The 27,136-nt window shown below is 48.6% G+C and overlaps 14 protein-coding genes across 14 annotated transcripts; 5 read left to right on the forward strand and 9 right to left on the reverse strand.

The window, feature by feature from the left end:
• Positions 1-781: 781 nt before the first annotated feature.
• N7477_006218 (flavin-containing monooxygenase) lies at positions 782-2,601 on the reverse strand (the record flags this gene model as incomplete). Its single annotated transcript, XM_056967881.1, has 2 exons — positions 782-1,235; positions 1,295-2,601. The coding sequence occupies 2 exons, from the start codon at positions 2,599-2,601 to the stop codon at positions 782-784; spliced, it is 1,761 nt and encodes a 586-aa protein (XP_056822635.1).
• Positions 2,602-3,360: 759 nt separating this feature from the next.
• Positions 3,361-5,077, reverse strand: N7477_006219 (acyl--CoA ligase; the record flags this gene model as incomplete). The annotated part of the gene is made up of 2 exons (XM_056967882.1): positions 3,361-4,271; positions 4,333-5,077. The coding sequence occupies 2 exons, from the start codon at positions 5,075-5,077 to the stop codon at positions 3,361-3,363; spliced, it is 1,656 nt and encodes a 551-aa protein (XP_056822636.1).
• Positions 5,078-5,344: 267 nt separating this feature from the next.
• On the forward strand, positions 5,345-6,602 carry N7477_006220 (SDR family oxidoreductase; the record flags this gene model as incomplete). Its single annotated transcript, XM_056967883.1, has 2 exons — positions 5,345-5,742; positions 5,831-6,602. 2 exons carry the CDS (start codon positions 5,345-5,347, stop codon positions 6,600-6,602), a joined length of 1,170 nt encoding a protein of 389 aa, XP_056822637.1.
• A 128-nt stretch (positions 6,603-6,730) lies between these two features.
• N7477_006221 (uncharacterized protein) lies at positions 6,731-8,131 on the reverse strand (the record flags this gene model as incomplete). Its single annotated transcript, XM_056967884.1, has 1 exon — positions 6,731-8,131. One exon carries the CDS (start codon positions 8,129-8,131, stop codon positions 6,731-6,733), a length of 1,401 nt encoding a protein of 466 aa, XP_056822638.1.
• Positions 8,132-8,451: 320 nt separating this feature from the next.
• N7477_006222 (alpha/beta hydrolase) lies at positions 8,452-9,466 on the forward strand (the record flags this gene model as incomplete). The annotated part of the gene is made up of 2 exons (XM_056967885.1): positions 8,452-8,484; positions 8,549-9,466. 2 exons carry the CDS (start codon positions 8,452-8,454, stop codon positions 9,464-9,466), a joined length of 951 nt encoding a protein of 316 aa, XP_056822639.1.
• Positions 9,467-9,860: 394 nt separating this feature from the next.
• N7477_006223 (trichothecene efflux pump) lies at positions 9,861-11,988 on the forward strand (the record flags this gene model as incomplete). Its single annotated transcript, XM_056967886.1, has 7 exons — positions 9,861-9,989; positions 10,066-10,429; positions 10,497-10,923; positions 10,973-11,031; positions 11,089-11,184; positions 11,260-11,488; positions 11,550-11,988. The coding sequence occupies 7 exons, from the start codon at positions 9,861-9,863 to the stop codon at positions 11,986-11,988; spliced, it is 1,743 nt and encodes a 580-aa protein (XP_056822640.1).
• A 944-nt stretch (positions 11,989-12,932) lies between these two features.
• N7477_006224 (uncharacterized protein) lies at positions 12,933-13,897 on the reverse strand (the record flags this gene model as incomplete). The annotated part of the gene is made up of 3 exons (XM_056967887.1): positions 12,933-13,359; positions 13,420-13,768; positions 13,831-13,897. 3 exons carry the CDS (start codon positions 13,895-13,897, stop codon positions 12,933-12,935), a joined length of 843 nt encoding a protein of 280 aa, XP_056822641.1.
• Positions 13,898-14,922: 1,025 nt separating this feature from the next.
• On the reverse strand, positions 14,923-15,444 carry N7477_006225 (uncharacterized protein; the record flags this gene model as incomplete). The annotated part of the gene is made up of 1 exon (XM_056967888.1): positions 14,923-15,444. The coding sequence occupies one exon, from the start codon at positions 15,442-15,444 to the stop codon at positions 14,923-14,925; it is 522 nt and encodes a 173-aa protein (XP_056822642.1).
• Positions 15,445-15,963: 519 nt separating this feature from the next.
• On the reverse strand, positions 15,964-17,057 carry N7477_006226 (uncharacterized protein; the record flags this gene model as incomplete). Its single annotated transcript, XM_056967889.1, has 2 exons — positions 15,964-16,532; positions 16,580-17,057. The coding sequence occupies 2 exons, from the start codon at positions 17,055-17,057 to the stop codon at positions 15,964-15,966; spliced, it is 1,047 nt and encodes a 348-aa protein (XP_056822643.1).
• Positions 17,058-18,406: 1,349 nt separating this feature from the next.
• Positions 18,407-18,694, reverse strand: N7477_006227 (uncharacterized protein; the record flags this gene model as incomplete). Its single annotated transcript, XM_056967890.1, has 1 exon — positions 18,407-18,694. The coding sequence occupies one exon, from the start codon at positions 18,692-18,694 to the stop codon at positions 18,407-18,409; it is 288 nt and encodes a 95-aa protein (XP_056822644.1).
• A 3,112-nt stretch (positions 18,695-21,806) lies between these two features.
• On the forward strand, positions 21,807-22,226 carry N7477_006228 (putative quinol monooxygenase; the record flags this gene model as incomplete). Its single annotated transcript, XM_056967891.1, has 1 exon — positions 21,807-22,226. The coding sequence occupies one exon, from the start codon at positions 21,807-21,809 to the stop codon at positions 22,224-22,226; it is 420 nt and encodes a 139-aa protein (XP_056822645.1).
• A 424-nt stretch (positions 22,227-22,650) lies between these two features.
• Positions 22,651-23,532, reverse strand: N7477_006229 (SDR family NAD(P)-dependent oxidoreductase; the record flags this gene model as incomplete). Its single annotated transcript, XM_056967892.1, has 3 exons — positions 22,651-22,843; positions 22,903-23,156; positions 23,254-23,532. The coding sequence occupies 3 exons, from the start codon at positions 23,530-23,532 to the stop codon at positions 22,651-22,653; spliced, it is 726 nt and encodes a 241-aa protein (XP_056822646.1).
• A 632-nt stretch (positions 23,533-24,164) lies between these two features.
• N7477_006230 (EthD domain-containing protein) lies at positions 24,165-24,557 on the reverse strand (the record flags this gene model as incomplete). The annotated part of the gene is made up of 1 exon (XM_056967893.1): positions 24,165-24,557. The coding sequence occupies one exon, from the start codon at positions 24,555-24,557 to the stop codon at positions 24,165-24,167; it is 393 nt and encodes a 130-aa protein (XP_056822647.1).
• Positions 24,558-25,053: 496 nt separating this feature from the next.
• Positions 25,054-26,577, forward strand: N7477_006231 (cytochrome P450; the record flags this gene model as incomplete). The annotated part of the gene is made up of 1 exon (XM_056967894.1): positions 25,054-26,577. One exon carries the CDS (start codon positions 25,054-25,056, stop codon positions 26,575-26,577), a length of 1,524 nt encoding a protein of 507 aa, XP_056822648.1.
• Between the last annotated feature and the right edge of the window lie 559 nt (positions 26,578-27,136).

Genomic DNA, 27,136 nt, shown 5'->3' on the forward strand with positions numbered 1-27,136 from the left:
TACGCTATCGGAAGCTTTAATATAAGGTTAGGTAGATCGGAATTAAGGATAACGACTAATATCCCGTAGGGGATTTTAAAAATACTCCGGATAAGTTAATAGCTTTCTATAAGCGTTACTTAGCCTTACCCGGACCGCCTATATAGTTATTAGTGTGGTTGGACGCTACTTTAAATAATTACTTTGTAGATAATTATCCAGATAATAGAAGAACAAAGCCTCGGGGCGAGCCTCTTTAAATAGGGGGACTATATAACGTATAAATATCTTATAGCCTGAGAGAGGCCTAAGGGGGAACATGATCTGGAAGGAGCCGTAGGTCTAACCCGATTCGGGATAGAAGTGGGTTTGTTTCGTAGATAATCGTTTCCCTCTTTCTCTCTTCTTCTTCTTCTCCAGTTTAGTTGCTTCTGTTAATGATACACGAATTCTTCTTCGTCTTGGTCGGTAACAATATACACGGAAATTTTGAACCGCAGAGAGAGGAAGCGAAACGGAACTTCTGTATTCTCTAGCAAAGTCTGAGCTAGAGGCCATTTCATATGGCTACTCAAGCCACAAAGAAAGCAAACCCCAGTCTAAACAACTGGTGGCTGCCTCAGGCCTCAACATATTGTCAGTACGAATACCGCGGTGGACCGGAGATACAATTATCCTTCATGTTTATTTCTTATGTAATCTAGACTCCCCCTATAAATTGGCAGAATCAGGGGTAATACAGAAACAGAGCTTCAGACATCATTGATTGGTTGCATAGAAAACATTCGACACATATCTTCCATTAAGCAATATTCCAGTCGTGGTCGCTGTTACGAACATAGGTCGCCAGTCCCAGTGCATCTTGCGTGGACATTGCCTTAACAGACCCATTTCCCAAATAGGCAAATCTGTTCTTATATCGGTATTTGATGTCGTAGTCCTCAAACCGGGGATCCTTGAGGGATTTCAGGGAATGGACCGTTGGTCCAGGCCATAGGTAGATGCGGTTCTCGCGCTTGTTATCTTTGAACCACGAGCGGCAGTTTTCCTGCCAAACTGTTGTTTTGTGGAATTCATCGAAGTGCTCATAGATGTCAGTTAGAGCTTCTTGCTTCACGGCCATCGACCTGATGCCTTCGTGTTGCATTTTTCTCATGCATTTGACGCTGTATTCAACCGTGGTTTCTATTGAGGGTAGCAGGGTTCCGTTAGACCAGGTCGCCCCAGGCCCAACAATGGTGTAGTAATTCGGAAACCTGTAAGCACTTCGTGGTTAGCGTCTGAGTCTTGGAATTGCTTGAGTATAGCGGCGAACCTCGGTGCAGATACGCCGAAATACAAGTTTACGCCATCACCCCAATCTTCGTGAATGGATTTGCCCTCTCCGTTAACAACTGGAAATGCAGGTTTGAATGCGGTATTGAAGCCGGTGGCACAGACAAGGATATCCATTTCATGCTCCACTCCATCCATTGTTATAAGACCGCTTTTCGTCGCCTTCTTGATATCTCCCAAGATAGGCTTGACGTTGGGCTGCACAAGTGCTTCGAGATAACCATCTCCCGGTGAGATACGCCGGCAACCAGGGGAAAATTTTGGAATGATAAATTCCTTCAATTCCTCATGACCGGGACCCATCCTTCGGTGCATCTCCTTGGTGATAGTCTCTCGGAATATGTTAGACAGTTCCGAACCCTGGTGATACATCCCGAACAGCCCATTGATTTCCGATTCAATGCTTTTCCGGAAGGTGAGATGATACTCTGGGTCGTCTCTAAATCGCTTCTTGTCCTCTTCCGTGAACTTGTACTGGCGATGCCCGAGATCGTCATCGGCACCATGGCGTAAGTCTTTTGTAAGGGCGGTTGCACCGAAGGGAGGACTAACCCATGTAGGGCTCCTCATGTACACCTGTACCTGTTTGCAGACCTTTTGCAGTTCGGGAACGATTTGGATGCTGGTGGAGCCGGTGCCGATGACGCCCACAGTTTTACCCTGGAAATCAACATCGTGGTTCCATGCCGCTGAATGAATGCGGGGCCCTTGAAAGTCATTGAAGCAGTCAATATCGGGCCAACGCCACGAGTTAAGAATCCCGGTGCCGTTCACCAAGCAATGCGCCCAATCTTGCCATTGCTCACGCGTCTGGGTATTCTCGAGAGTGATGTGCCACATGGCATTGCTGTCGTCCCATTGACACGAGATCACCTTGGTGCTCAGCTTCATGTACTTGCGGAGGCTGTGTCTATCCGCGAAGCCCTCGAGGTATCGTTGGATCTCATCCCCGTATGCAAAGTAGTGGGACCAATTCGGGTTTGGATCGAACGTGAAGGTGTAAAGGTGAGCGGGAATATCGCACGCCACCCCCGGGTAGGTGTTCTCGTACCAAGTACCCCCGAGATTCGGATTCTTCTCGAAAAGCGTCAATTCCCAGGAAGCATGCTCGAGCATCCTTTCCATTTTGTACGCCAAACACAGCCCCGAGGCGCCCGCACCAACACATGCCACCCTCAGCTTCGTAGGCTTCGAATGATATTGATCCAGAACTCTGTATGAGTCACCTGGGTTCGGCTCTGGATAGGGGTACTCTTCATGGTTGCCATTGTCGGTGACCACTGTCATGTTTGCTTTTCTTCTTTGTTGAGGACTGTTCGTTGGTTGAGATTTGATCAGTGCCTTATTAGAAGATAGCAGGGTTCTCAGATATGGTTGTATACCGGAAGATATATGCGAAGGTCTCGTAATATACCTATTAACAGAAAAGTAGGGCTTCCTTCTAACGGAGAAGCTCGATCAATTATAATATAGTATCGAGTGAACAAATAGGACGTAGCTTAGAAAATAATCATAGAGAGCAAGCTTTCACAATCAATTCTTGAGCAAGTGCAAGCTAGTATGGAGAATATTTTACGAGTCAACCGGATCAATCCAGTGCTTCCGATTCAAGTATACCGAGCATCCGCGTGGTAAACTTCGACGTGGAAAACCTAAAGAACTCTTTTGCCCATCCTATGGAAAGCCTTTCGGAGAAGCATATCCATTCGGCCCAGTTGTAGCAGCCTTCCGTGATGGGCGTCGGATTCACGTAGAAAATCCCGCTTCGACCTCAGATCAGCGACTATGGACCGGGAAAAGATAGCCGATTGACAATCCCCGCGTATTAGGGCCTGTCGGACATGTGCACTATTTCTCTTTACTACTCTCAGAAATCAGAAATTGTCATTACGGGATTGCATCAATTGAACATCTTGTTATTTGTGCCCATTTGACCTTAATTTAATTTGACTAGCAGGTGAAAAATTTGCTTTAAGAGGAAAGGCGTAAGGGATGGGCATATCGAGGCGTGGCCAGGATACTTGAATTGGAATAAATGTACCCGGACTAAAGTTTTGCGCGTACATTGCCTGCGTCCCGTCGAGCCCATTCTTTAAGTGTTTTCCGTTGAATCTTCCCACTGGCCAGCCTGGGAACCTCATCGACGAATTTCACACCTCCCACCAGTTGCTTGTACTTTGCTACACGATGGTTCATATAATTTTGGATATGAGCCTCGGATAGTTTTTCACATGCGCCATCCTTGGTTCGCACGTAAGCTCGAGGCCATTCCTGACCTTCGATGGTAACTCCAACCACTCCAGCGTCGGCAATATTATCATTCTCGAGAAGGGTCGCCTCGAGCTCGGCGGGCGAAACTTGCAGCCCATTCACCTTGATCAATTCCTTCTTCCGATCGACTACCCAGAACCAGTTATCCCTGGCGACCATTATATCGCCTGTTCTAAGCCAACCGTCGGCATCAAGGCTGTCTTTTGTTGCTTCATCATTTCGCCAATACCCCAGGCACGTATTTGGGCCTCTAACATGCATTTCGCCGGGTTCACCCGATGCTACCATCTTGCCGTCTTCATCCCGAAGTTGACATTCGCAGTTGGGATCTAGTAGGCCGACGCTGCCGGACTGATCGTGACGACCACCGGGGACATGGATAGCTCCACATGTTACCTCGGTCATTCCCCAGCCTTGCACGACATTGATATTGAAGCGCTTTTGGATAGTGTTTTGCAGCTCTTTCGATAGCGGTGCCGCCCCACACAGAATGTTTTTAACGCTGCTAAGATCGTACCGAGGTGTTTCTGGCCTCTTGTCAAGCATGATCAGAATCGGGGGAGCGACTTGAAGATGAGTAATCCGGTATTTCTGGATGGTGCTCAGAAATTCCTCGTACACGAACTTTCGCATGACATATATGGGGAACCCCAGTTTAGGTGCCATTAAGCAGGCGTAGAGCTGCCCTGAATTCATTGGAAGAGGTCAGTTTCCTGTGAGACACTGCGTAGGGGTGTCACTTCTTACCGTACGCATGATACAGAGGCAAAAACCCGATCCATCGTTCTTCAGGTCGACTCCCCGGTACAAGTACATGGGACGTCTCTTGGTCGCGCATGAAGATGGTCTGCTCAACATTCGCGATCAGGTTGTGGTGTGACACGCAGACGCCTTTAGGCAACCCTGTAGTCCCGGACGAGTAGTTGATGGTTGCGACGGCAGAAGTCGACGTGTCCGCCATGTCATCCCATTTCCATGTTTTGGCCTCTTCTTCGGACCCGATCATAGTTCTCCAATCGAGCACACCGTCAATGGGTTCGCATGGGTAATCCGAGAATTGAAAAATGCGGTCTCTCGGGATCCCGACACGGGAGCCAGCGGCTACGGCTCTTCTGATGAGACTTGGGTGCGCTAGAATCACCTTTGCACCGGTGTTGCTGAGCTGATGCTCGATCTCGGATTGAGTATAGATCGGATTTGCGCCGCTGAAGATCCGCCCTGATCCCAAGATTCCTTGGTACGCAACAGGAACGAAGATGTGGTTTGGCGTATAAATCATGACCACATCCTCTTTGCCGATGCCGAGACGGTCAAGGCCATATCCAAGCCGTCTCACCCAGGAAAGCATCTGCCTTGGAGATAGGGAATTATTGGGATCATTCACTTCGATCCATATCGCCTTGTCGGAAACAGTTTGGTTTGAGGGATAAAGGTATGACAAGATATTCGACTTGGGTATGTCTAGGGGTGGGAAGATTGACGTGTAGGACATAGTTTTTTGTTGTGAGACTGCGCTGAATGTGTGATTGCTGAAAATGTGATGTTTGCATAGTGCAATGCTTCGTATAGATACTAGTAGTCGTGTAGTCGGATAAGTTTAACCACCGGCAGGGAACTTACCCGGGATGGGGGAGAAAGTGGGGGAAGGATGTATACCTAGGTATCCTGTAACTGGAATGGATACTCTTTCTCAATTTAAACCCTTTAATTCACAACACTGGAGAGGATTGCCAAAATACTGTCTGGTAAGCGGCACAACATGGAAAGCGTCTCGTCTACTGGTAATCACGCGCTCGTGTTTGGCGCCTCCGGCATATCGGGGTGGGCAATAGTCGATGCCATTTTGAAAAACTATCCCGAGAGGGAGTCATTCGGCCGGGTGACTGCTCTTACCAATCGTCCTCTGCCCCTTCAGGTCGCACAATGGCCAGCATCCGAGAAGCTGGACATTGTGTCTGGGCTCGATCTCTTACGAAGCAACAGCCAGGCGGAGTTGGAGGCTGAAATGAAGGATCGTATCACTGGCATCGAAGATGTCTCAATTATTTATTTCTTCGCATACGTGATGGATACGGAACCCGACAAAGAGATTGAAATTAACAACAAGTTGTTGAAAAGGGCCGTCACAGCCGTCGAGAAGTTAAGCAAGAAGTTAAAGTTTGTTGTTCTACCTACAGGAACAAAGGTAATTCCTCTCGTCTCATCTCGCATCTATTTTTGGACGTTTAGGTTTGACTGTTTGGAGTGCAGGCATACGGGGTCCATCTTATCGATCAATTTCCCTGGAAAGACAGTCTGCCTCTCAGGAATCGCTTCCTCGCATCCCTGAACCGTTCGCCTCGCAGATCTTCTACTACAATCAGCTCGACCAGTTGCGATCCCTTTCCGCGGGAAAGCTGTGGAAATTCTGTAACGTTATCCCGGACGTGGTCGTGGGCTTTGTCCCCAACAACAACGTGTACTGTCTAGCTCAGTGGCTCGCCTTGTACCTCACTCTTTATCGGGAGATCTACGGCAAGGGTAGCTACGTGGTCTTTCCGGGGACGTTGAAAAGCTGGGTCATCAAGAGCAACGACACCAGTCAGCATGTCCTCGCTCGATTCGCAATATATGCAAGCCTTCACCCGCAAGTTAGCTCTGGTGAGAGTTTCAACGTTGCCGACGCTGCGCAGCCTTCTAATTGGTCAACCAAATGGCCTATAATTTGTGAATACTTCGGGCTCAATGGAGTGGCACCAACTGAAGCTTCTGGGCCAGACCCTGCCGAATTCCTCACCAGCAACAGGGAAAGGTGGCTGGGGATTGAGAAGAAGTATAATCTGCGGACGGGCCGTGTGGGAAGTGACAAGAGCTTTGGTGGATATACTCATTTCATTATGTCAATGTTCAATTTTGATCGTCAGTTGGACTTGAGCAAAACTCACCGGGCCTGGGGCTCCGCAACGGAGGAGCTGGGAATCAAGGAGACTTGGTACACTGCATTTGACAAGTTTCGAAGTGCAGGGATCATCCCGTAGTGTGCCTAAATATTGTTGCAACAGAAGATATATCGATCATGCGAGTAGATTGACTCCATATACATCCAGTTCCATTCAGTTTCTTCCACTAAAATGCTGGTAATCTGCTAGAATACGCCTAACTAGGTCTAGAGCTTGGACTGGACTTCTGGAATATTTAAGTACTCCCAGGTGCAATCATCTTCCAGTTCATCCTCCAACCCGAACTGTTTCTTCATCTCCTTGGCGATCGTATAATACCGGGCATGTCTGTCCTTAACCTTTCCAGCAGATTTAAGCTGGTCTCGTCCAACTTGATGACGGTGAGCAGCGTCGGGGCCATCCGCGAGCCGCACAAATCGGGCGTATGTCCACATTTCCGGCAACGGGGTATGATGCGTGAGGCCTTGGCCCCCGTACAGCTGCATGCATTCGTCGATGATCTTCGCAGCGGCGGTCGGAACCAGTATCTTGCTCTGGGCGATGACATATCGGCATTCTGTGTTGTCACGGTAATCCATCGTGCTGGCAGCATTAAGCACGGTCAAGCGTAACGCGTCCAGCTCGAGCCGCATCTGTGCGATACGCTCGATATTGCTGTCAAATTGTCCAATAAGCTTTCCCCGTGGTCGTTTGCGTTCATCTGTCGCACGCAAGAGAGCAAATTCATATGCCAGCTCGCACTGTCCGATCAACCGCATACAATGGTGGATCCGACCTGGCCCCAGCCGGCCTTGGGCTATCTCGAAGGCTCTCCCTTCCCCAAGAATCACATTCGAGGCTGGGACACGAACATTCTCGTACACAAACTCGCCATGGCCCTCAGGCGCGCAGTCGTAGCCCATAATCGTCAAGTTCTGCCTCATGCGAAAGCCGGGGGTATCACTCGGCACAAGGATCATAGAATGACGCTTCCATGGGTTCGGGTTCGCCGGGTCAGAACATCCCATTAAAATGTAGAGCTTAACGGAGGGGTTCCATTTGGCGTTCCCGAAAATTTTGCGGCCATTAATCACGTATTCCTCGCCGTCACGGCGGATGCTGATGGAGATGTTCGTTGCGTCGGAAGAGGCCACGTCAGGTTCGGTCATGGAGTAGGCGGAGGAAAATTCCCCGTTTAGCAGAGGCTTCAGCCACTGCTCTTTTTGCTCCTGGTTGCAGTATTTCGCGAGCAGCTCAATGTTTCCCGTCTCCGGTGCGTGGCAGTTCATTGTTTGCGCTGCCCAATACACCTTCCCCATAATCTCGGCACAACACGAATATTCCAAATTGGTCAGGCCTGGCGACTCATCGAAGTGGCTTGGCAGAAACAAGTTGAAGAGGCCGCGCGCCTTGGCCTCCTTTCGCAGCGCCTTCATCAACGGTGGTATTTCCCACCGATCCTTAGCCAATTGGGCTTTCATTACCGCCTGAGCTGGGATACATTTCGTCTCAACCCACTCGTGAACTGCCTGGATCTTCTCAATGGCTATCGGTCGCAGTTTCTCTATAACCCAGGAGGGATACCTGCTGAAGGGCAAGGTCGTCGTGTCAGGCTTGATTTCCACCATGGCTAGAGACTTGGGCAAACGGAGAAGTGGTGACGGCGGTGGCTCTACTTGCTTTGTGTTCCAGTATAGCGACTAGAATTAATCACTTGGTAATATAAGGTGTGTTGGCCCGGAATAATGAGCCAGAAATTAGCTTAGGAGCTAGACACGGGATATGGGGCCTGGAAATGAATAGGCAATGTTGTCCCTCGGGAGAGCACAGCCCAATATATTAACATCATGAGAAATTTAGAACAAGTTTGTAAACGGCTCTGTTGCCTTGAGGTTGATCTATTCTTACACGCACCAGGCTACGCCTCTGAAACTCTATAATCGCCATTATGAGCTCACCATTTGCATCTTCTTGGCGCAAGGTAACACAAGCAAACTTGACCTACTAGATGCCTGATTGTCGATCACTAACAAAACAAGTTACAGTTCATTGAAGAATTTGGGGAATCTCCAGCCCTTGGAGGCTCGCTAGCCGATATTCAGAGAGGGTGGGATAACTTGCTGCAGAAGATGGTAGACAAGTATGAGTTTCCCGAGCCGGACACGTCGGTGAAGACCAAAGACATCACTCTACAAAACTCCGGTCTCAGGATTTACACGCCTCCTGATGCAACCAAGAGTCAGACAGTGGGAATTTACTTCCACGGTGGGGGGTGGGCTTTGGGGAGTGTTGAGCAGGAAGATGCCATTTGTCGACTAATCAGCAAGCATCACAAAATGACCGTGGTTAGTGTTGAATATCGGCTGGCGCCCAAGCATAGATATCCAGCTGCTCTTGATGACTGCGTTGACGCCGTGACCTGGTCCTTGTGCAATTTGCCGGCGCAGTCCGTGGTCCTGATCGGAGCGTCCGCCGGGGGGAATCTCACCTTTGGCACCGCGCTAAGGTTAATTGACCAGGGCAACGGCGAGCGCGTGAAGGGAATAGTAGCGCTTGTCCCCGTCACCATCCACCCGGATGCCATTCCCGCAGAGATGAAGGCGGCATATACCTCGTATGAGACCAATGCTAACGTCACCGTGAACACCCAGTCTGCGATGAAGACATTCTTCGACACTTACGGTGCCCCGGTGGACGATAAATACACTTCTTGCCTTCTACATCCGAAGCTCAACAATCTTCGGAAAGCGTATATTGCTGAATGCGGCGTAGACACCTTGCGAGACGATGGAAGATTAATGAGGGAAGCATTGGAGAAAGCCGGCGTTCCTGTTACTTATGACGCCTACCCGGGATATCCCCATTATTCTTGGACCTTTCCCTCGAAACACCTCGATCAACACCGTGATGAGTTTCTTCTGAACGTCTTACACGGTATCGAGTGGGTAAATGGCCCATTATAGTGGCCAATACCTGAAGGATACCGGCTGGAACACCAATGGTTATCAGTATAGATTATACTTAACTTTTTGTCGTCGAGTTCTTACCCAATTTATCATAGCCATCTGAACTACAATACATTGCTATATGGTCATAGGAAAGTGTGACCATGGCGACTCACTTCAGTAGGCGCTGTCATCAAGTAGCGGCTTTAGACAACCAAGTATGCTCAAGGATCATGGAGAACCGGATATCATTTTCCGTGTAGCCAATGCTGTTCCCAGGTACGAGTTCTTCCCAGGCCTCCCCCGATTGTGGTTTTATATCATTACATGGGGGTTTCCTTTTACTGGTGATGATCATCGACCAGCTTACAACCGGTTCAGTGTCAAAGCTGCCTAACATAGCTTCAACCCAATGGAAGTGCTCAAGGAAAGACCTGTTAAAGAAGTTCCTGCGCAAAGTCCTTCTCAGGATGATATTATTCAAACGCATTATGAAGATGCTCCAGCGCGGCTCAACTCCCAGACCTTGCTGGCACTGATGGTAGGTGACTACTAAGCTGCTGATCCCCCACCAGTACTAGTATCATTGTAGCTAACCTTGCAATGTTTGGCATTAGGCAGTTGCCTCCCAGTACAACGCATACCTTTTCACGCTGCTGATGCCATCCACGGTTTTGTCTTACATCAACAAAGATCTCGGCCCCGACCCATCTTATACCTGGATCACTGTCTCTTGGACTTTGGTGGCTGCGGTGGTCGTCACGGTAAGCGGGCGGCTAGCGGATATCTTTGGGCGGCGGTATTTCCTCATCGCCGGTGCCGTTTTTGGCTGCATTGGTGCTCTCGTTGGCGCAACGGCCGAGAGTATCAACCAGATGATTGCTAGCGGCGTCCTATTCGGCTTGGCGGGTGGCTTCCAGGAGATGTGTTTTGGCTGCATCCAAGAGCTGGTCCCCAACAAGTGGAGGATAATGACTGTTGGTGAGTCTCCCAGTCTGTTCTTGTGGGGCGAGAGGAAAATGGACCACTTCTAACCTGCTTTTTATAGGTATATTTGAGCTGACCGCACTTGTACCATTTTTCAGTCCACTCATAGCGTATGCCATGCTTGCACATACGGCTCTAGGATGGCGAAGCATCTACTGGTATATTTTTGCTTATGAGATCTGTGGTCTGGCACTCTTGGTGTTATTCTACAAGCCACCATCCTTCAACACAAAACACAGGGTTGATCAGAAGACGAAGCTAGAGTTGCTGCGCCAGTTAGACTACGTGGGAGTTATCCTATTCGGGGCCGGTTGTATTTGCTTCCTTCTAGGGGTGAGCTGGGGAGGGCATTACCCTTGGAAGAGTGTGAACGTGATTTTGCCCATTGTCCTGGGTGTCTGCCTCCTCATTGCTCTGGGATTCTGGGAGAAGCATGCAGATCTCGAGTACCCGATTTTGCCGCCATTCTTGTTTCGGCGCCTGCGGAGGTGAGTGGCTTCTGAAGGTGGTCGTCTTCAAGGCTAATTCCAGAGCAAGTTTCACGGCAGTCTTGGTCGTATGTTTTGTCGGTGGCATGCTTTACTACTCAATGAATGGTTAGAATACTGTTAATTATTACCAGAACACCACGGATGGGCTAATGGGTGCTATAGTGCTGTGGCCTCAACAATCTGCCGCTTTTTTCGTCCCGGCTGACGATATCATCATTCGCGGAGTGTATTCGAACATGGTGTCATTCGGTACTATTCGTAAGTTTTATTACAATAAAGTTACTTGCTGAATTGGGGCACCGACAAAGAATACTAACTCCCTGGGGCAATCAGTTGGCGGCGTTATTACCGTCGGAATTTGTCAACATGTTGGTCATGAGAGATGGCAGCTAGTTGTATTCATGATTATTCAGACAGCTTTAATCGGGTCCCTCGCATCTGTGGGCATGGATGACAAGGTACAAGCAATCGCGACAATCATAGTTCTTTCATCCACGGTCACTCCACCTCAGCTGTTATCATTCGTCATGATTTCCTTGGGTCTTCCCGATCAAGCTGACATGTGGGTACTTTAATGTTCTTGGGTGTTTAGCTAAAAAGAATCCGCTGACAATATCGCTTAGTGGCGTTGCGAATGGGCTCGCAAGCACATTCCGGCTGCTTGGTGGTGCGGTCGCAACAGCCGTATATTCTGCCGTCCGAGCTACTGAATTCACCAGCGTCCTGGACTCGAAAATCCGAGACATTGCGGCATCTACGAGCTTTCCCAAGGAGCACATCCCGGCGCTCATTAATGCTGCGGCGCTGGGAACTGATGCTGCATTCGAGAAGGTGCCGGGCATTACCACCGAGGTTATAGACGCTGCGACATTGGCGAACAAGCAATCCTACGTCCAGGCGTTTAAATTAGTCTATCTAGTGGCTATTGCGTTTGGTGGTGTTGCTATCATATCCTGCTTCTTCACGAAGACCATCCCCAAAGAGGTTAAAACTGCTCACAGAGCGGTACACTTGGAAAACGAAAGGACTGATGTAAAGACTGAGGAAGAGCAGATCAATTAGGACATCAAAATCAGTGGGCAATCTGTTATAATGACTGATCCTTGACAGCTCGGGGTCCTTTCCTCCGGTTTCTCAAGTCAGCTAGCTGTTAGGTTAGTTGGAATGGACCATCTCCCTCTCCTTTCCTCTTGCCTTCGTTTTAGAGGCAGCATAACTGTCTCAACACAATTGCTAGCATAGGAACCATTACAATGAGAGAGATGATTGATCTGACTAAAGGTTATGGTTATAAGCTGGATCTATCTAGTTAGTCATCTTGATCAATGAACACGATCTCCGCGGTACAATCTTGTGGTCCTGAAGGGATATTGACGACCTGAGAGGGGGGAGATTTTACCACTACAGATTTATTCAGTGTCACTCATCACTCCACCGGTTCTGTAGGCTAAATCAGGTAGGTTGTTTCAGACGTACAGGGTCGTAACACGTTATACCAGATTCCTACTCCTCAGGATCTTTCAAATCCGCACGGTCTTTGATGGACGGCAGAGATCGAGAAGGGGAAATGGGATGAACGTGATGCTCAGGACTAGATAGAGATGTGTGTATTGAGATAAATCTATCTAGGTGAAAAGCACCCTAATGAGTGGAGTGGGGTGGGGCGCACCCTTGTTATGCCTGAGGCCCCAGGGCCTCAACAGTCCTCCCTCCTGCAACCAACCGCCGTTCAATTGGACAGCTGGTGTACTAACTAGTCAGCACGCAGAATCTCCTGCTCAACAGATATGAAAAAAATCATAGATATTCTACGTTCTGAGATACGATCCGACCAATCATGTACCCAATGTCGTTTACCGGAATGTACTAGTCTAAACAGATGCTATATGCGCAAATAAACCCGATTTGGACTTATCAAGCACAATTTCAAATAACGTAATTTACACGTTAAATGGCACTTTCTTTGTTGGTCTGATCCATTACGGCCTATGTAGCATGACTGTCTGCTAAAGCCTCGAGAACTGCCCAGACTGCAAATGATTTCCCCCGTCTACTGGAATAATGGCACCGTTCACGTAAGACCCCGCAGGACTACATAGGTACACCATAACACCAGCAATGTCATCCGGAACCCCAATTCGCCTTCTCGGGTTCGCGGCAGTCATTGACTCCGTGCCGCCGAGGATATCAATCAATCCGTTGGCCAGTTTCGATGGGAAAAATCCAGGGGCTACTGTATTCGAACAGATGTTGCGAGGCCCCAATTCGACGGCGAGATTCGTTGCTAAATGGTGTGCTGCAGCCTTGGAGACTCCGTACATAATAGTTCCATGGTCGCCTATGACCGGCACAGACATGCCTGCAATCGCGCCAACAATGATGATCCGGGAGGGCGATTCACGAGTACCGGCCCGTTCCAGGAGAGGAGTGAGGCTTTACAGATAGTTAGAGTGTGTCGCTATGCTTGTTTCAGTGAAATAAAGGGAAACTCACAGTCGAGCGAGATTGAAAATGCTCCTGACATTCAAATCCAACACCTTCGAGACGGCCCAGTCGGGGGTCGGCTCGAACGGACCTCCCCATGTCGCGGCAGCATTCGCGACCAGAATGTCTATACTTTCTTCTGATCGGAGTAACCCAACCAGTCTTTCAATTTCCGAGAGTTTGGACAAGTCCGCAGCATAGCCAACAGCGGTGCCCGAAATGCCATCTAACGAATTTAGTTTCTCCACCGCTTGATTGAGACCCAGCGGCCCTTCAGCTTTTCGTGAAACGAGGATGACTTTCTTTGCCCCTGCTAGTAGGAATGCCGTGGCTGTGTGTAGACCAAGACCTCGAGAACCTGGTGACAAAATTCCATTAGTTCTTGTGTCGTTCGACTGGGGGAAGACCCATGGTACAAACCACCAGTAACAACGGCAATCTTGCCGTCGAGGCGAAAGAGCTGAGAAAAGGCTGGTAATTCGGACATGATAGTATTATTTTGTGAAATGCAGTGTTGTTTGGCCACCGATTCCGTTTTATGCCAACTTGGGATACTTGACATCCTGCCGGAAGAGGGTTAATACTAGTCCAACCTCGGCAATAGGTCTAGTGCAAGTTTGCTCAGGGCTATTGTTTTCCGACGCTTCTCTCGCGTAAGCATCATTAAATATTTCCAACGCTTGATTTCTATTCAAATTGTAAGAGCTTCAGAGGCTGCCTATAATTTTCCATTTGGGATATTTCCATTCTTGCCCTTGATCTCTTCAATCGCCCTTCGGGTGAGCAAAGCCATCAGCGTCCTTGTTTTCCCGTACTCATAGGCAGTTGAACTCGCTGTCTGTCTAGTGGCATATCGTGCCGCAATTCCCTGCCTGACTACAGCGCCCCTAAATAACGCAAACGCATCTGCCCATCTAAGCTCGTGGCTAGGATCCCACCCGACTCCCTGGGAATACCAGCCAAGACAGTCGCACATAGAAGGCAACCCCAGAACACCTTGATAGGGGTTAGGGGTAAACTGTAACTGTTTGGCCACGGTGGCGCCTTCCATGGCAACTCTGAAGGGTTGCAGGAGATTCGACATGTCCGAAAGAGGATGTCCAATTGTAGACATTTCCCAGCTAAAAGAATCAGGTCATGAGGAAGAAAATCAGCCACCTTTGAAAAATATGACTCACTCTAGAATGCCTATCACGATCGGTTTCTCCTTGTGGAAGACCAGGTTGTCGATCTTATAGTCTCCGTGGATCAGTGTGGCTCGGTCCCGTGGTTGGAATCGTCGATCGCTAAAGAATTCCAGCATTTCATCCATGTGAGGCAGTGAACCGATAGGCTTGCCAGTACCGACATCTGCGACAGAACCCTGCAGTGCGTGTAGCGTTCGCCAGGTATCAATCTGGCGATTATAGAAATTTTTCGGTTTGCCGTAATCGGCTAGGCCTACCGCCGCAGGTTCAACACAGTGCAGCTTTACGAGCACCGACACGGCCTGACGCCATCTACCCACTCAGCTTAGATTAGTGAAGCGCTTGGAGTTGGAAGGCCTTGGTAAAGTCTGCCATACAATTCTTTCCGTTCATCGCTGGTGACGTTGGGGATAGTTGGTTCCTCGAAGATCCTTCCATCGAGAAATTCCATGATGTAAAACGGTGTGCCAATCACCGTCTCATCTTCACACATGATATAGACTTTCGGCACGGGAACTTCGGTTTTTTCCAACGCCTGAAGAATCTTGAACTCCCGTCCGACGTTGTGGGCAGTCTTCGAGACCAGGGTTCCTGGCGGCTTCTTGCGCAGAACGAACTTTTGTTGATTGGCATCCGTGATCTGATATGTAGGGTTTGACTGGCCAAAGCCGAACTGGGAAGAAATAGCGATGTTAGTCGAGAATTTAACATAGTCTGGCCATACTACAGAGAGTCTCATATCTCCTACCTGTTTCAGCATAATCGGAGGCTTGATATCAGGAATATTGCGAGATATGTATTGCTCTAGCGAAAGCTGATCAATTTGCTGACGGACCTGACCTGCCATCTTCAAGTTGACGCTTAGATGGCAAAGTGCACACAGTGGAGGTGACTGCAGTGACTTAAGGCATATATATGGAAGGTGCTTCTTACGGACTGGTGCGGATATCATTTTCCGCGTGGCTTGCGTTGGGTGCTGGTGCTTGCCTGCTATAATTTTGAGTCTTCGATTTCTTTTTCCTGCATCCGCCCTAAATCATGTTTTGTCAGTTGTCGCCTCCAGTAGGTAGTCTGGTGCGTTTAGATGTTCCCTCTGCCCGAAGGCCCCGTGACTCTTTGCTGTTGACCATAAAGTACGTAAATGAGTAGTGGTTTAATTGTCATGGCTACCATGGCTCGGCATAATGCACGCGATTTCTCTCTCTCAGAATAAAGACATAGTGAAACTCAATGATATTTAGGTATAGACAGTTAGTCTTGTCTTGCTGCAGTGGCAAACATTGCACACTGCTCCGTTGTATATAAAAATGAACACGAGAGGTATGACGTCGTCAGCTCTAAAAGGCCCCAAAGGGCCTTCCGGGCTTTATTCAAAGACAACTGCCATCCTTCTGCTTGAAATCCCTGACTTCATATCTCTTATCATCTTGTCAACATCGTCCAATCCTGCCCTTACCTCTATTTCAGGGATAATGTCGTGTTTGGCCGTGAAATCCACCGCTTCTCCCATCCGCTGAGGGATACTGGTGCTCTCGGCCTTCAATTGATATGAGCCGATAGCGAGGTCGAAGGTGGAAGCCTCAAATGGGCTGCCACTGATCCCGATCGCCATTAAGACACCTCCCGGTCGAATAATGGAAGGTGCGGCCTTATAGGCCTCCGCGGCAGCGCTGAAAACCGCGGTTGCATGGACACCGCCATCGGTAAGTCTTTTCACTTCACTGACATAGTCGTCCATTCGAGATATCGAGTTGAATGTCACGTCGGCTCCTTGGTCCTTACAGATCTCGAGGGCCTTGTCATTCACATCGATCGCGATTACCTGGTAGCCCATTGCCTTGGCATATTGAGTTGCCAGTTGACCTAATCCGCCCGCCCCGATCACGGCGAACCATTGACCCGGCTGCATGTTGCAGGAATCCACCGCGTGAAAGGCTACGGATCGTTAGCCATGCTCTGCGTCGGAGAAATTTGGAACCTACCCGTAATTCCAGCACAAAAAATGGCCGAACTCCGTTTCGGATCGAGCTGGTGGGGAAGCTGGATGACATTCTGCCAGTCTACAGCAGCGTATTCCTGGAAGAAGCCGAATTCTCCAAAACCAGCGACGGCTGGCTTGCCCTTTGTGCAATGCAAATTATGCACCGCACAGCCTTCACATTCAAAACAGCAACCGTTGATATACAGGAACCCCACTGGATCGCCTTCCTGAAAGCCCTTATCCATGCAGTCTGCACCCACCTTCGAGACATAACCTGCACCTTCATGGCCGATCGTGAACGACTCAGTCAAGCCAGGCCGGCTAATGGCCATGATGTCCGAATGACAAAGAGACGCAGAAGCCATCTTGACTAGGATTTGATTGGGAGCTGGATCAGGGATCGGGATGGTGTTGACCACGACGCTTTGCTGCTTGGGATCCCATTGTGCCGCTTTCATCATCTTCCTGATGGAGCCCATCGCGGCAAAAACGAAGTCACAGTATTCGTAGTAAATTGGTTGAATGTGACAAGAAAATCCTCACTCAGGTCTTTGGACAAGTATTATCTTGATACGTCTCCAAGGGGATTACTAGAGGAAATTATTAGTCAGTGGCAGTTTTATTGAGGCATTGGAATCGGTGGTCTTAGTGGCAATCTTTTTCCTATGCTTTTCCAGTCTCACTGAGGAGTCGAACAAGCCTGGGCCCTACACATGAGTGCAACCATATTCCCTGCCGGATATCGCTCCCTCTCTCTCCCTCTCTCTCCCTCTCTCTTCCTCTCTCATTCTTTCTAATTGCTTTATCACTCACGTTATCTTCAAAATTCAAGGCGGGTAGCAATATCAATCCACGTCCAATTCTTGAGATGAGAAAAAAAGGTCTGACTCTATTTATGAACGAGTAATTATGCTTTCTACTAAGAGGCCGTTAAAGATATTCACACCGATCAGCACCTCGACGTAGGTGGTAACCCTGTTAGTGTGTGGAGAGCTGCCAAGGTGGGCGTTGATCAGGGTCAAGGTATTGGCTGGCAAGACCCAGCTCAAATAGGCGACGATAGATACTAGGCATTGTGCCTAGGTCGGGGAAAGGTCAATACTTGGCCTTTAGCCCATCTCAACCTTCTTTGACGACTGGAATGAAGCAGCGAGACACTTACCAGGACGGTGCCAAGAAATGGAATGCTTTTGAAGCAACCTTGGGCATGGCTTCCACATTGAGATGGCCTGACCATCGACGTGAGAACAACTCACATGAGCAGATATAATTGGGTATGACGTGAAATGCGAGCGCTGCCTCCTGAGTTGAGCCAAGCTTTCAAGTTCCTATTGTATGTAAAACACTATTAGCATAACACCTAGTACTTTTTTTGACTCCGATTGATTTCATAAATTCTAGCCTTGAGGCCAGAAATGCGGATGGGTCACGGGTAGACCTCGGCACCTCATGGGACATGGGAATCCCCGAAAGTTTCCGACTGGATGGACGAGGGGAATTTTCAAATTCCCATGGGCGGTGAGTGGAATTCCCACAGGACTTACGCTGGTAAAAGAAGAAGAAAGGGTCAAATATGGTCGTATTCGATGTGCAAAGGTGTATTAGTTATACGGGGCTTATCTATGTGTTATATACGTTTTCGACAGGTTTATATTAAAGATCTTCAGTTTGAATGTATATCATAGTATTTATGTAATTAATACCTATTCAAGTGATTTACTGGTATTTGTGCCTCATAATAGCGCCCCCCCACCTGGCGGTGAGGGTGCGCCCCAGCGGTAGCCCAATCCTCAGCGGTAGCCCAATTCTGATGCTATTCACACATTTATCAACGCATTGGATGCGAATCAAGGTAGAAAAGCTCATTCGCCTGTTCCGCAGCCCTCGCGGCTTCAATTGATGCCTTATTCTCCTCCGTAGGCTGTTTGGGCGGTGCTTTGCCGTACACTTTCTTGTATTGTCTATCCAGCCGCCTTTTCTCCCGAATAGTGTCCTTTGCCTTCCTATCCTCAATTGACCGTGTTGCATCATCCGGGCGAAGGACTCCGGTGTGGCCAAGCCCCTTAATATGTCGTCTATTGTAATTCCGCAACAGAGGGGCGCGCGCGGCCGTCATTTGGCTGATTATATCGTTCGAGAGAGCTGCTTGTTCTGCGATAACCTTATTGTGTTCGAAGATACGTAGTAGGCTTCGCCGCTGCTTCGGGGTGAGGTTGTCTATTTTCGATAGCTTCTTATGATTCCTTTCGAGAGCCTGAATACTTTTTGGAGGCGAGATATCGACGCTTAAGGACGTCGGCGGCGGTGATGGTGTTACTTCTCCGTATGTACGAAGACCGGGCGCTGAGATCTCTGGTAGCTTATTCTGGCTTTCGGCAAGCTTCTTAATAATATATGTGCCATCCGGTGGCTATATACCGCGATCTTTAAAGGAAGCACGAATAATCCGTGGGTTGAAAGCTCGTCGTCGTATGTCTGCGATATATTATAGGAAGTTAGCCTTCCCCACCGGCTGCCCTATCAGGAACGCAATCCTATTATTCTCCTTGCGAAAATAATGCATATAGCTAAGGAATGGCTTGCTATCGAGAGGTTAACAGAGGTATATTAAATAAGGCTCGAATGCGAAACAGATAAGGTTATAATCCTCGTATCTCTGCAGAAACTCCCTTATAAAGTGGGCACTATAACTATCGAATATTAAGATACGTTTCTCCCCTCTTAGCGTACGGTCGCTACCCTTTGTCGTATCGTTAAAGTGCTGAAGCTATTCAATAGCTAGCTCATCAGAGATCTAACCATTCGGAGATATAGCCGTGATCGTACGTGGTGGAAGAGCCTCGCTACCATGATACCACGACTCTATGAACGTCGAGCCCTTAAAGATAAATAATGGATCCATATACTATCTATTAGCAGTAATGCATTCGACGGCTGTGATAGTCTCACCGCGTTCAGCCTCTGGTAGATTAGGCACAAAGACCGTACGGCCACCGACTACCGTCTGCGCTTTACCTCTACTGGGTTGGAAGCCACATTCATCGATATTATATACTAACCGCGGCGGTACGTCTTTAACCGCGTTCTTCTATCGATAATACCACATTTCTAGCATTCCGCTATCCTCCGCCTGAATCCGCTTATACTCCTTCGTCTTCTGCTTTATCGGGGTAAGCTGTAGCTCCTTAGGAAGGCGCTTAATGAAGCGATACACCTATATCTTACCAAGCTCTCGTTCAAGACTAGCGCGCTAAAGCAGGAGAGTTGCTATACTCTCTAGGAGCGCAGGAGTCACTGGCAGATACCTATCACGCATATTATATATCCACTGAGTCAAAGCCTTCTCCTGATACTCTTGAAGAGCCTTATTAACTGGTTTTTGGGTAGTACGGGCCTGTTTACCCTGGCGGATGCGTCCCCGCAGTACCTCATACGAAACACCATATTCCCGCGCGATCTGCCACAAATTCGGCTTTTTTTTGGGCACGGGCGGCTTCGCAGGCCTCAATTACACGAGATTCGGGGGGCTTTAGACGAAACTGGCATGCTGGGTGGGTGGGAATAGCTTCAAGACGAACAATCGGGGAAGAATTGGGCTACCGCTGAGGATTGGGCTACCGCTGGGGCGCACCCTCACCGCCAGGTGGGGGGCGCTATTACGAGGCACAAATATTCCACACTTTAATTTTTTTTTTGAGATGGTATTTTTGGTGGCAGTACCAAGGTTCCCTTTAGTCAAAATATATATATTAGGTTCACGATCAAACTGAAAACATTTTGCTTTACCAAATTACTATACCTACCTCTGTAACTACGGGTCGCATAATTTTTATATTTCAAATATAAGATAATTAGACTATGATTTACGATGTTTACTTATGAAATACAGTATATTACTTATTGAAATGGGAACGGCTCGATGGCTGTCTGGCGATGCAGACTGGACAACACACACACACACACTGCCTGTCTAGTATAGAGGACGCTGGATGAGGCCGTGCTGATACCCTGTTGCGGCCTTACTGGATAATCTTAATACTATATTATGAATAGAAGAAATTGGGTGAATCCTGAATGAATTGGGTAGATGACTTGTCTCTCTCTAAGTGTGTCTAGAGATGTACTATGCACTGCAGACATTAAATCATGCCTGAGGCCACACATAGGCTCATCATGTCACCAGTTCTCCCACTACATTATGTGAAAGCGCGTTCACTCTACTACTAGTACTATTCTAAATAACGTATGATTACAGATGCAGGCCTCAGGCCAGAATCAGGCCAAATCGATTGCCTTGGGAATCCCACGAAGTTCATCATGGAACAACTCCACTGGTGGGAAAGAGCCACCCCCCCTTCTTCGCCGCCCATTCCTATGGGAATGGGCGGCAACTTTCGAAATTCTCATGGGAGTTGCCGAGGTCTAGTCACGGGGCTAGTACTACACTCAGCGTGTGTATCATCAGCCTACTAGCTAAGGGCCTAGGTCTTCCGCCCTAGTGTTAGCCAGATGTGTCCCGGTAACTTGGACTAGTGCGGAGTTTCTACACTTCCCGCGCCGTATCCCCCCCCCCGGCATCCCCAGCAAGACGCCTTGGTTGGAACCCCAAGCGCCTATCACAGTCTCCAAATCATGAATTTTTATGGGAGGCCGCGGGCATAGTTATCCACGTCGTCTTACGATACTACTAATATCATATGAATTACGGTCTACCGAGGATTGTATTTCCGGCATCCACGCGAATGCTGAATAGATCATTAGTTAGGCCTTATAAACACGACAGTGAGCCTAGGGCATCCTGTGTTTTCCCAGTCAGCCTCAATACCCCTCCTTAATCATGTTCATTATTTTTGGCAATGTCCAGTTTGTGCCCGGAAAGTATCGCGAGGTAAATTTTCTCTAGAGCTGTCCAGAGCATATCTTGTTTATCGCTAAATGTTCGTCTCTAGTGGCAAGATGCCTACGACGATCTGGCCGAGTATGTTGTCGCCAACGAGAGAGATTCGACTTTGACCTACTACTTCGGGATCCCCGTTGAGTTCAAGGGGAATTTTGACGCGTCGACGCAGATGCTTGCGTTCGAGGCTTATAATACGCGCGAGGTTGGTAATTGAAATCATGTCTAAATCACGAGACTTTCAAGAGAAATCTGCGGATCTTGTAGTAACCCTTTCCCCCGCTTTTCTCTGGAGCAGGACCTATACGAAACACATTTAAAATCCCCCGCCATGGGTCAATTCCTCGCCTCCGTCCCCAGCTCCATGTCTACCGGCCTGGACCTCACTCACTACACTGAGACGGCAGGCTTTCTGGATAAGTCGGGTGATTGCCGTGAGTGCGGGGTCATCTATGACACGCGGATCGAGTGTCAGACGCCACATGATCGAAACGCTGTTTTGGCCAAGTTGGCCGCAATTGCGGGGCATGTGGAGAAGGACGAGAACGATACATACACATTCCTCGTGCTGAAGAGCTTGGATACCGAGACACATGTAAGGATTTTCGAGAGATATGCAAGCTGGGAGGCAATGGAGGCCCATCAGAGAGGGGAAAAGTTGGTGGACTTCTGGTTGGGCTGTAAGGGGGAGATTAAGAGTATGGAGGGAAGGCCGTACGCCCCTAATCGTAAGGGTTGGCTGCACCACTAGAAGCGATTATGTCCAATCACTATCTTATTATACGTGTTAGATGCTTGGCAGATTAACCTCTCGAAAGAAATTGTTGAAATTATAGCTATGTACAAGGAAAAAAATTACCAATAACTTAGGAAATGTGGCTTTTGATTGGGGATCAAACATAAGTTATCTTGTAAGCAGGTTGGGAATTGAAGGCCGCGGGAAAGTTGCGACTGGGATGCAGTAGATGCGGCGGCCCAAAGAAGTCAAGGAAGAATTAGCATGTCACTCTCGCTCATCTAGAAAGATTGTATGGAGTTTATGTCGGAAGAATCAGTTCATATGGACCCCTCACTATGAAGAACCCACAGTGAAAGTGCCGTATCATATATGTAATATCATGCATTGTTTCTGAGCGTAGACTCTGTATAGATTATCTGGTTCAACAGTTGAACAACTAACACGCCCAACCTCCGTCGACAGAATACACAGTGCCGGTGATAAAGGTGGATGCGTCGCTTAACAAAAAGGCAATCAGGTTCGCCGCCTCCTCCGGCGTCCCACGTCTTGGTAAAGCAGTGTCTGATTTGATGCCGACGCCACCATTGGTGTCCATCGATTTCTCTAACATGGGAGTTTGAATCGCACCCCTGCTCCGATTTCAGTTAGCGTCTGGAAATCCAAATGGTTGGAGGGGATGCAAGCTTACGGAGCTATGCAGTTGACTCTGATCCCTTGCTGGCCGACTTCCTTGGCTGCGGAGCGTGATAAACCAATGACCCCGTGCTTGCTTGCCGAGTATGCTGCGTTTTTGGCGAAGCCCTGGATTCCCGCAATGCTGGCGGCGTTGACGATGGAACCATTGTTAGCCATGACTCCAAGCTCTTTGCGCATGCAGTGCATAAGGCCTTTTAGGTTCACGTCCATGACAAAATCCCATTCTTCCATGTCAAAATCCTTGACCTACTTCGCAACTACCAAGTCAGAAATTTGTGTCATATCTCAGATGGCAATCGATGAAGAAACTCGCCCCCTTTAAGCCGATTGACTGGCCAATTACACCGGCCAGGTTGGCTGCCCCGTCAAGCTTGCCGCCCCATTTGCACGTCTCGTTAATCCAGGCTTCGACTGAGTCAGCCTGACGGACGTCGATGGCCATGGTGAAAACATCGCCGCTGCCAGCCTGTTTAATCTCATTGGCCACAGCAGCGAGGGCCTCTTGCTGCAGGTCTCCAATTGAGACCTTAGCGCCGAGGGACGCAAGGAGAATAGCGGTTGTGCGGCCAATTCCGGATGCGCCGCCGGTAATAGCAATTACCTTATTTGTAAAATCAATCATGACGTGTAATAAATTATAAATGAGAGGAATTTTGCCTTGGAGCTTTGGCAAGGCAGATAGAACGCAAATATAGGTCTTGCCAATACAGGCATAATCCATAGATTGAGGGTAAGGATATCCTGTCGTTGTCTCCAGCCGGAATTAAATATCCATACAGGGCCAACTTACTGAGGAAGATGGAAGTGAATAGCAAATTTTTTTCCCTGTACCTGTGAATAACTCCTTAGGTAGAAGTTGGGAAATTTTATGTACATCGTAAGCAGCAAAGCTGACCACTCTTGTCGAGCCTAAGCATTTATCCGAAGCATCTATGTAGGGCTGTCGGGATCCTTCTGACGATAAACTACTGGCAGCAAGCAGCGGTCAAACGAAGAACCTGAGACTGAGGACCACTGCGAGACATCTTTCTCATGCAACACTAGGCACATATGTACATATCAACTATTATTATATGGATAACGTCATGTATACTTATTGTATCGGCAATACCTAGTGAATCATGTATCGAAGGTATTAAAATAATCCAGCTGGTGGCATGTTAGGGAAATAGGCATTTGTCGAAATATAGTTCCTATGTCTGATTAGATTCGTTGAATCTATCTTTGACTATTGCATAGCGCATATCCTCATCGTCAGAGAATACTACTTATATACAATGGATCAACCTTGGTAACCATAACTCTCACACCCTTCTCCGGATGAATGATATGAGTACCATCAGGCGCTAGAACATCTCTCATCTCAGGGCTGGTGGCGAACAACAAGTAGTCCTCCCAACTCTTGACATAAATCTCCGAGCACGCATCCCACGCGAGATCCATGAGCGAGAGGCCCATATTCGCGGCCTCATTATTCAGAGCCTTGTCCTTGTGGATCTGGGTGTACTGCTGGATTTCGGCTTCACTGAAGGCCTTGGATGCGACTGTTAGACGGCCATGTGTGTCGCGCCAGTAGGTCTCGAATTCCGACTGAGACATCGAGGGATGCTTGGTGAAGAAGAAACTAATGCGGATCAGAGGACGCATGGGTCGGGGTCGGAGTTTCCGGGTTGGGCTCGTGGAAATTGTCATTATAGTTGACTTGTTAAGGGTCTTTGGAATCGCTGGGGAGACCTGCCTTCTTTGTCTTGTGATACTTTTGAAGAGAATCAACAATCACCTTTTATGGGTAGAGTCTACAAAGTCGGTTCTCGTTGCCCAGCTTCTCACTCCTCCAGCACTCAAGGATAATGCTTCAAGTTAGGAATTACCGACACTAGCTTGCGGTGCGTGAAACATGAAAATATGCTACAATTTCCGCCGTTGTCCCATTTGCCATACTATTTTGTGCTCGGACAGGGTTATCCACCAGACGGCTGCCCTTTTCCGGAGATCATAATCCCTTAGTAACCATTCCAATGACAGAGGAAAAAAACACCCTTATGACAACAGTGAATTCCAGAGATAATCACTGCTATCAAAGGTAAGTACTGAGATTGAACGAGGCAATACAACTGGGTTCCTTGGCCTTGGTATTGTAAACATGTGGCAAGCGCATACAGCTACGGAGTTTCTCTTGTATCTGGTTTCAACCAGCGGCATTCTCCTTGTCTGCTACGTCGTCACCCTGGTCATCTATAGGCTATACTTCCATCCGCTAGCCAAATTCCCTGGGCCCAAGCTAAACGCGATCAGCTCATTGCCGTCCATCTACTTGCTGTTGCGAGGCCGATTACCGCTCGTGAACAAGCAACTCCATGACAAGTATGGCTCGGTGGTTCGGGTGTCGCCGAATGAGCTTTCCTTTAACTCCGCTCCAGCATGGGACGGCATCTACGGCTTCAAGACCAATGGACGGAAGAACATGCACAAGGACCCAATCCATGTGGGGTCCGTCGACCCCTTGCCCGGGGCTTCCACCTTGACGATGTCGGATGACGCCAACCACACCAGACAGAGGCGCGCTCTGGCGCACTCATTTTCCGAGAGAGCATTGAAAGAGCAAGAGTACATAATCCAACATCATGTGGACAGTCTCATCAAAAATTTCAAGCGGATGGCCGGGACGGGGGAAGAACTCAACCTGGTGAACTGGCTGAATTTCACCACCTTCGACATAATCGGCGACCTTGCATTTGGTGAGCCGTTTGGTTGCCTGGATCTGGGCGCGTTCCATTCGTGGGTTGCCTTAATCTACGAAACGGTGAAAGTAGGAGCGCTGGAACAGGCAACCCGGCGCTTCGCCGAGGCGGGCTCGTGGTTGCAGACGATGCTGCTAAACCTGATCCCAAATGACGTTAGAAAAAAGCGACGGGATCATCTCACATTCAGCCGCAATAAGGTTCTGCGGCGCCTACAGAACGAGCACACCGAGCATAGGGACTTCATCTACTACATCCTGAAGCAGAGGGATAAGTATGACCTCCACGAAAACGAGATCATCCTGAATGGGGCGTTGTTCATCGTCGCAGGCAGTGAGACGACCGCCAACCTTCTCTCTGGGCTGTTTGCACGATTGCTTAGGACCCCCAGCAAGTGCCAACAGCTCTGCGCAGAGGTCCGGTCCGCCTTCCAGTCCGAAGCCGAGATCACATACCAGCGGACCAGCCAACTTCCGTACCTCAACGCGTGCCTGGAAGAAGGTCTTCGAATCCACCCCCCGGTTCCAACGGGGCTTTTGCGTACAGTTCCCGCGGGGGGCGACATAATCGATGGTCACTGGGTTCCTGGAGGCACGTCAGTCTCTGTCAGCTCGTGGGCTGCATCGCATAACCCGGCAAATTTCCAGGAATGCGATTCATTCATCCCGGAACGGTGGATTGGCGACGGCTTCGCAGCCGATATTAAGAGCGGTATGCAGCCGTTTTCCCTCGGCCCGCGGGGATGCATCGGTAAAAGCCTGTCCTACATGGAGATGAGAGTCATTCTGGCTCGAGTCGTGTGGAACTTCGACGTGATTAGTACTGACGGTGCATGGCAATGGGACCCCGAGGGCGAGATGAAGCACATGAAGGCCTATAACACATGGCAGAAACCAGATCTCAACGTCAAATTGGTGAAAGTTTAGCGGGCGGACTGCTATGGGGCTTAAAATCAGTGTGTACTCACCAAAATACCAAGCACAGACGAAGCGGTGGTGGTGATCAAAGGAGTAATGTGCTCCTCTGATGCTGAGCAACCGAACGCAACTAGCAGGGTTGACATTTTTGAAGTGATTATGTAGCGAAGTACAGATCAAGCATTCTCAATTTACCTAAGTCGATATTGTGCTGGCATCTTAGAAATAACAAAACTCTCTGGCGGTCGCTTTTATTGCTTCCTTTCATATTTAGGTTTCCGTCTTTTAGAGCTGGGTTAGTATTTATACATATTAGATGTCTAGCACAGTTTCAAGAAGGTTATAATCCTAGTGGACTATATAGAGACGCTGTGTCTAGGAGTACACATTCTGAAGCATCCAACTCAAAAGGACCAGATGTCTCATACGCACTCCGCCATCTGTTTACAGGCAAGTAAGACTCACCAAGAAAGGTGGCAAAGGTCGTCGTTTTCTGTGCTGGAAATCAAGCTCCTGTCTTCAGCCAGATATACCCGAGAAGCTAAATCCAGGAAGCCGAGAGCAATAT

This window comes from Penicillium maclennaniae (genome assembly GCF_028827695.1).
Source record: "Penicillium maclennaniae strain IBT 15551 chromosome Unknown utg000005l:1.0-2652337.0:1.0-2654196.0, whole genome shotgun sequence".
Classification (NCBI taxonomy): Eukaryota; Fungi; Ascomycota; class Eurotiomycetes; order Eurotiales; family Aspergillaceae; genus Penicillium; species Penicillium maclennaniae.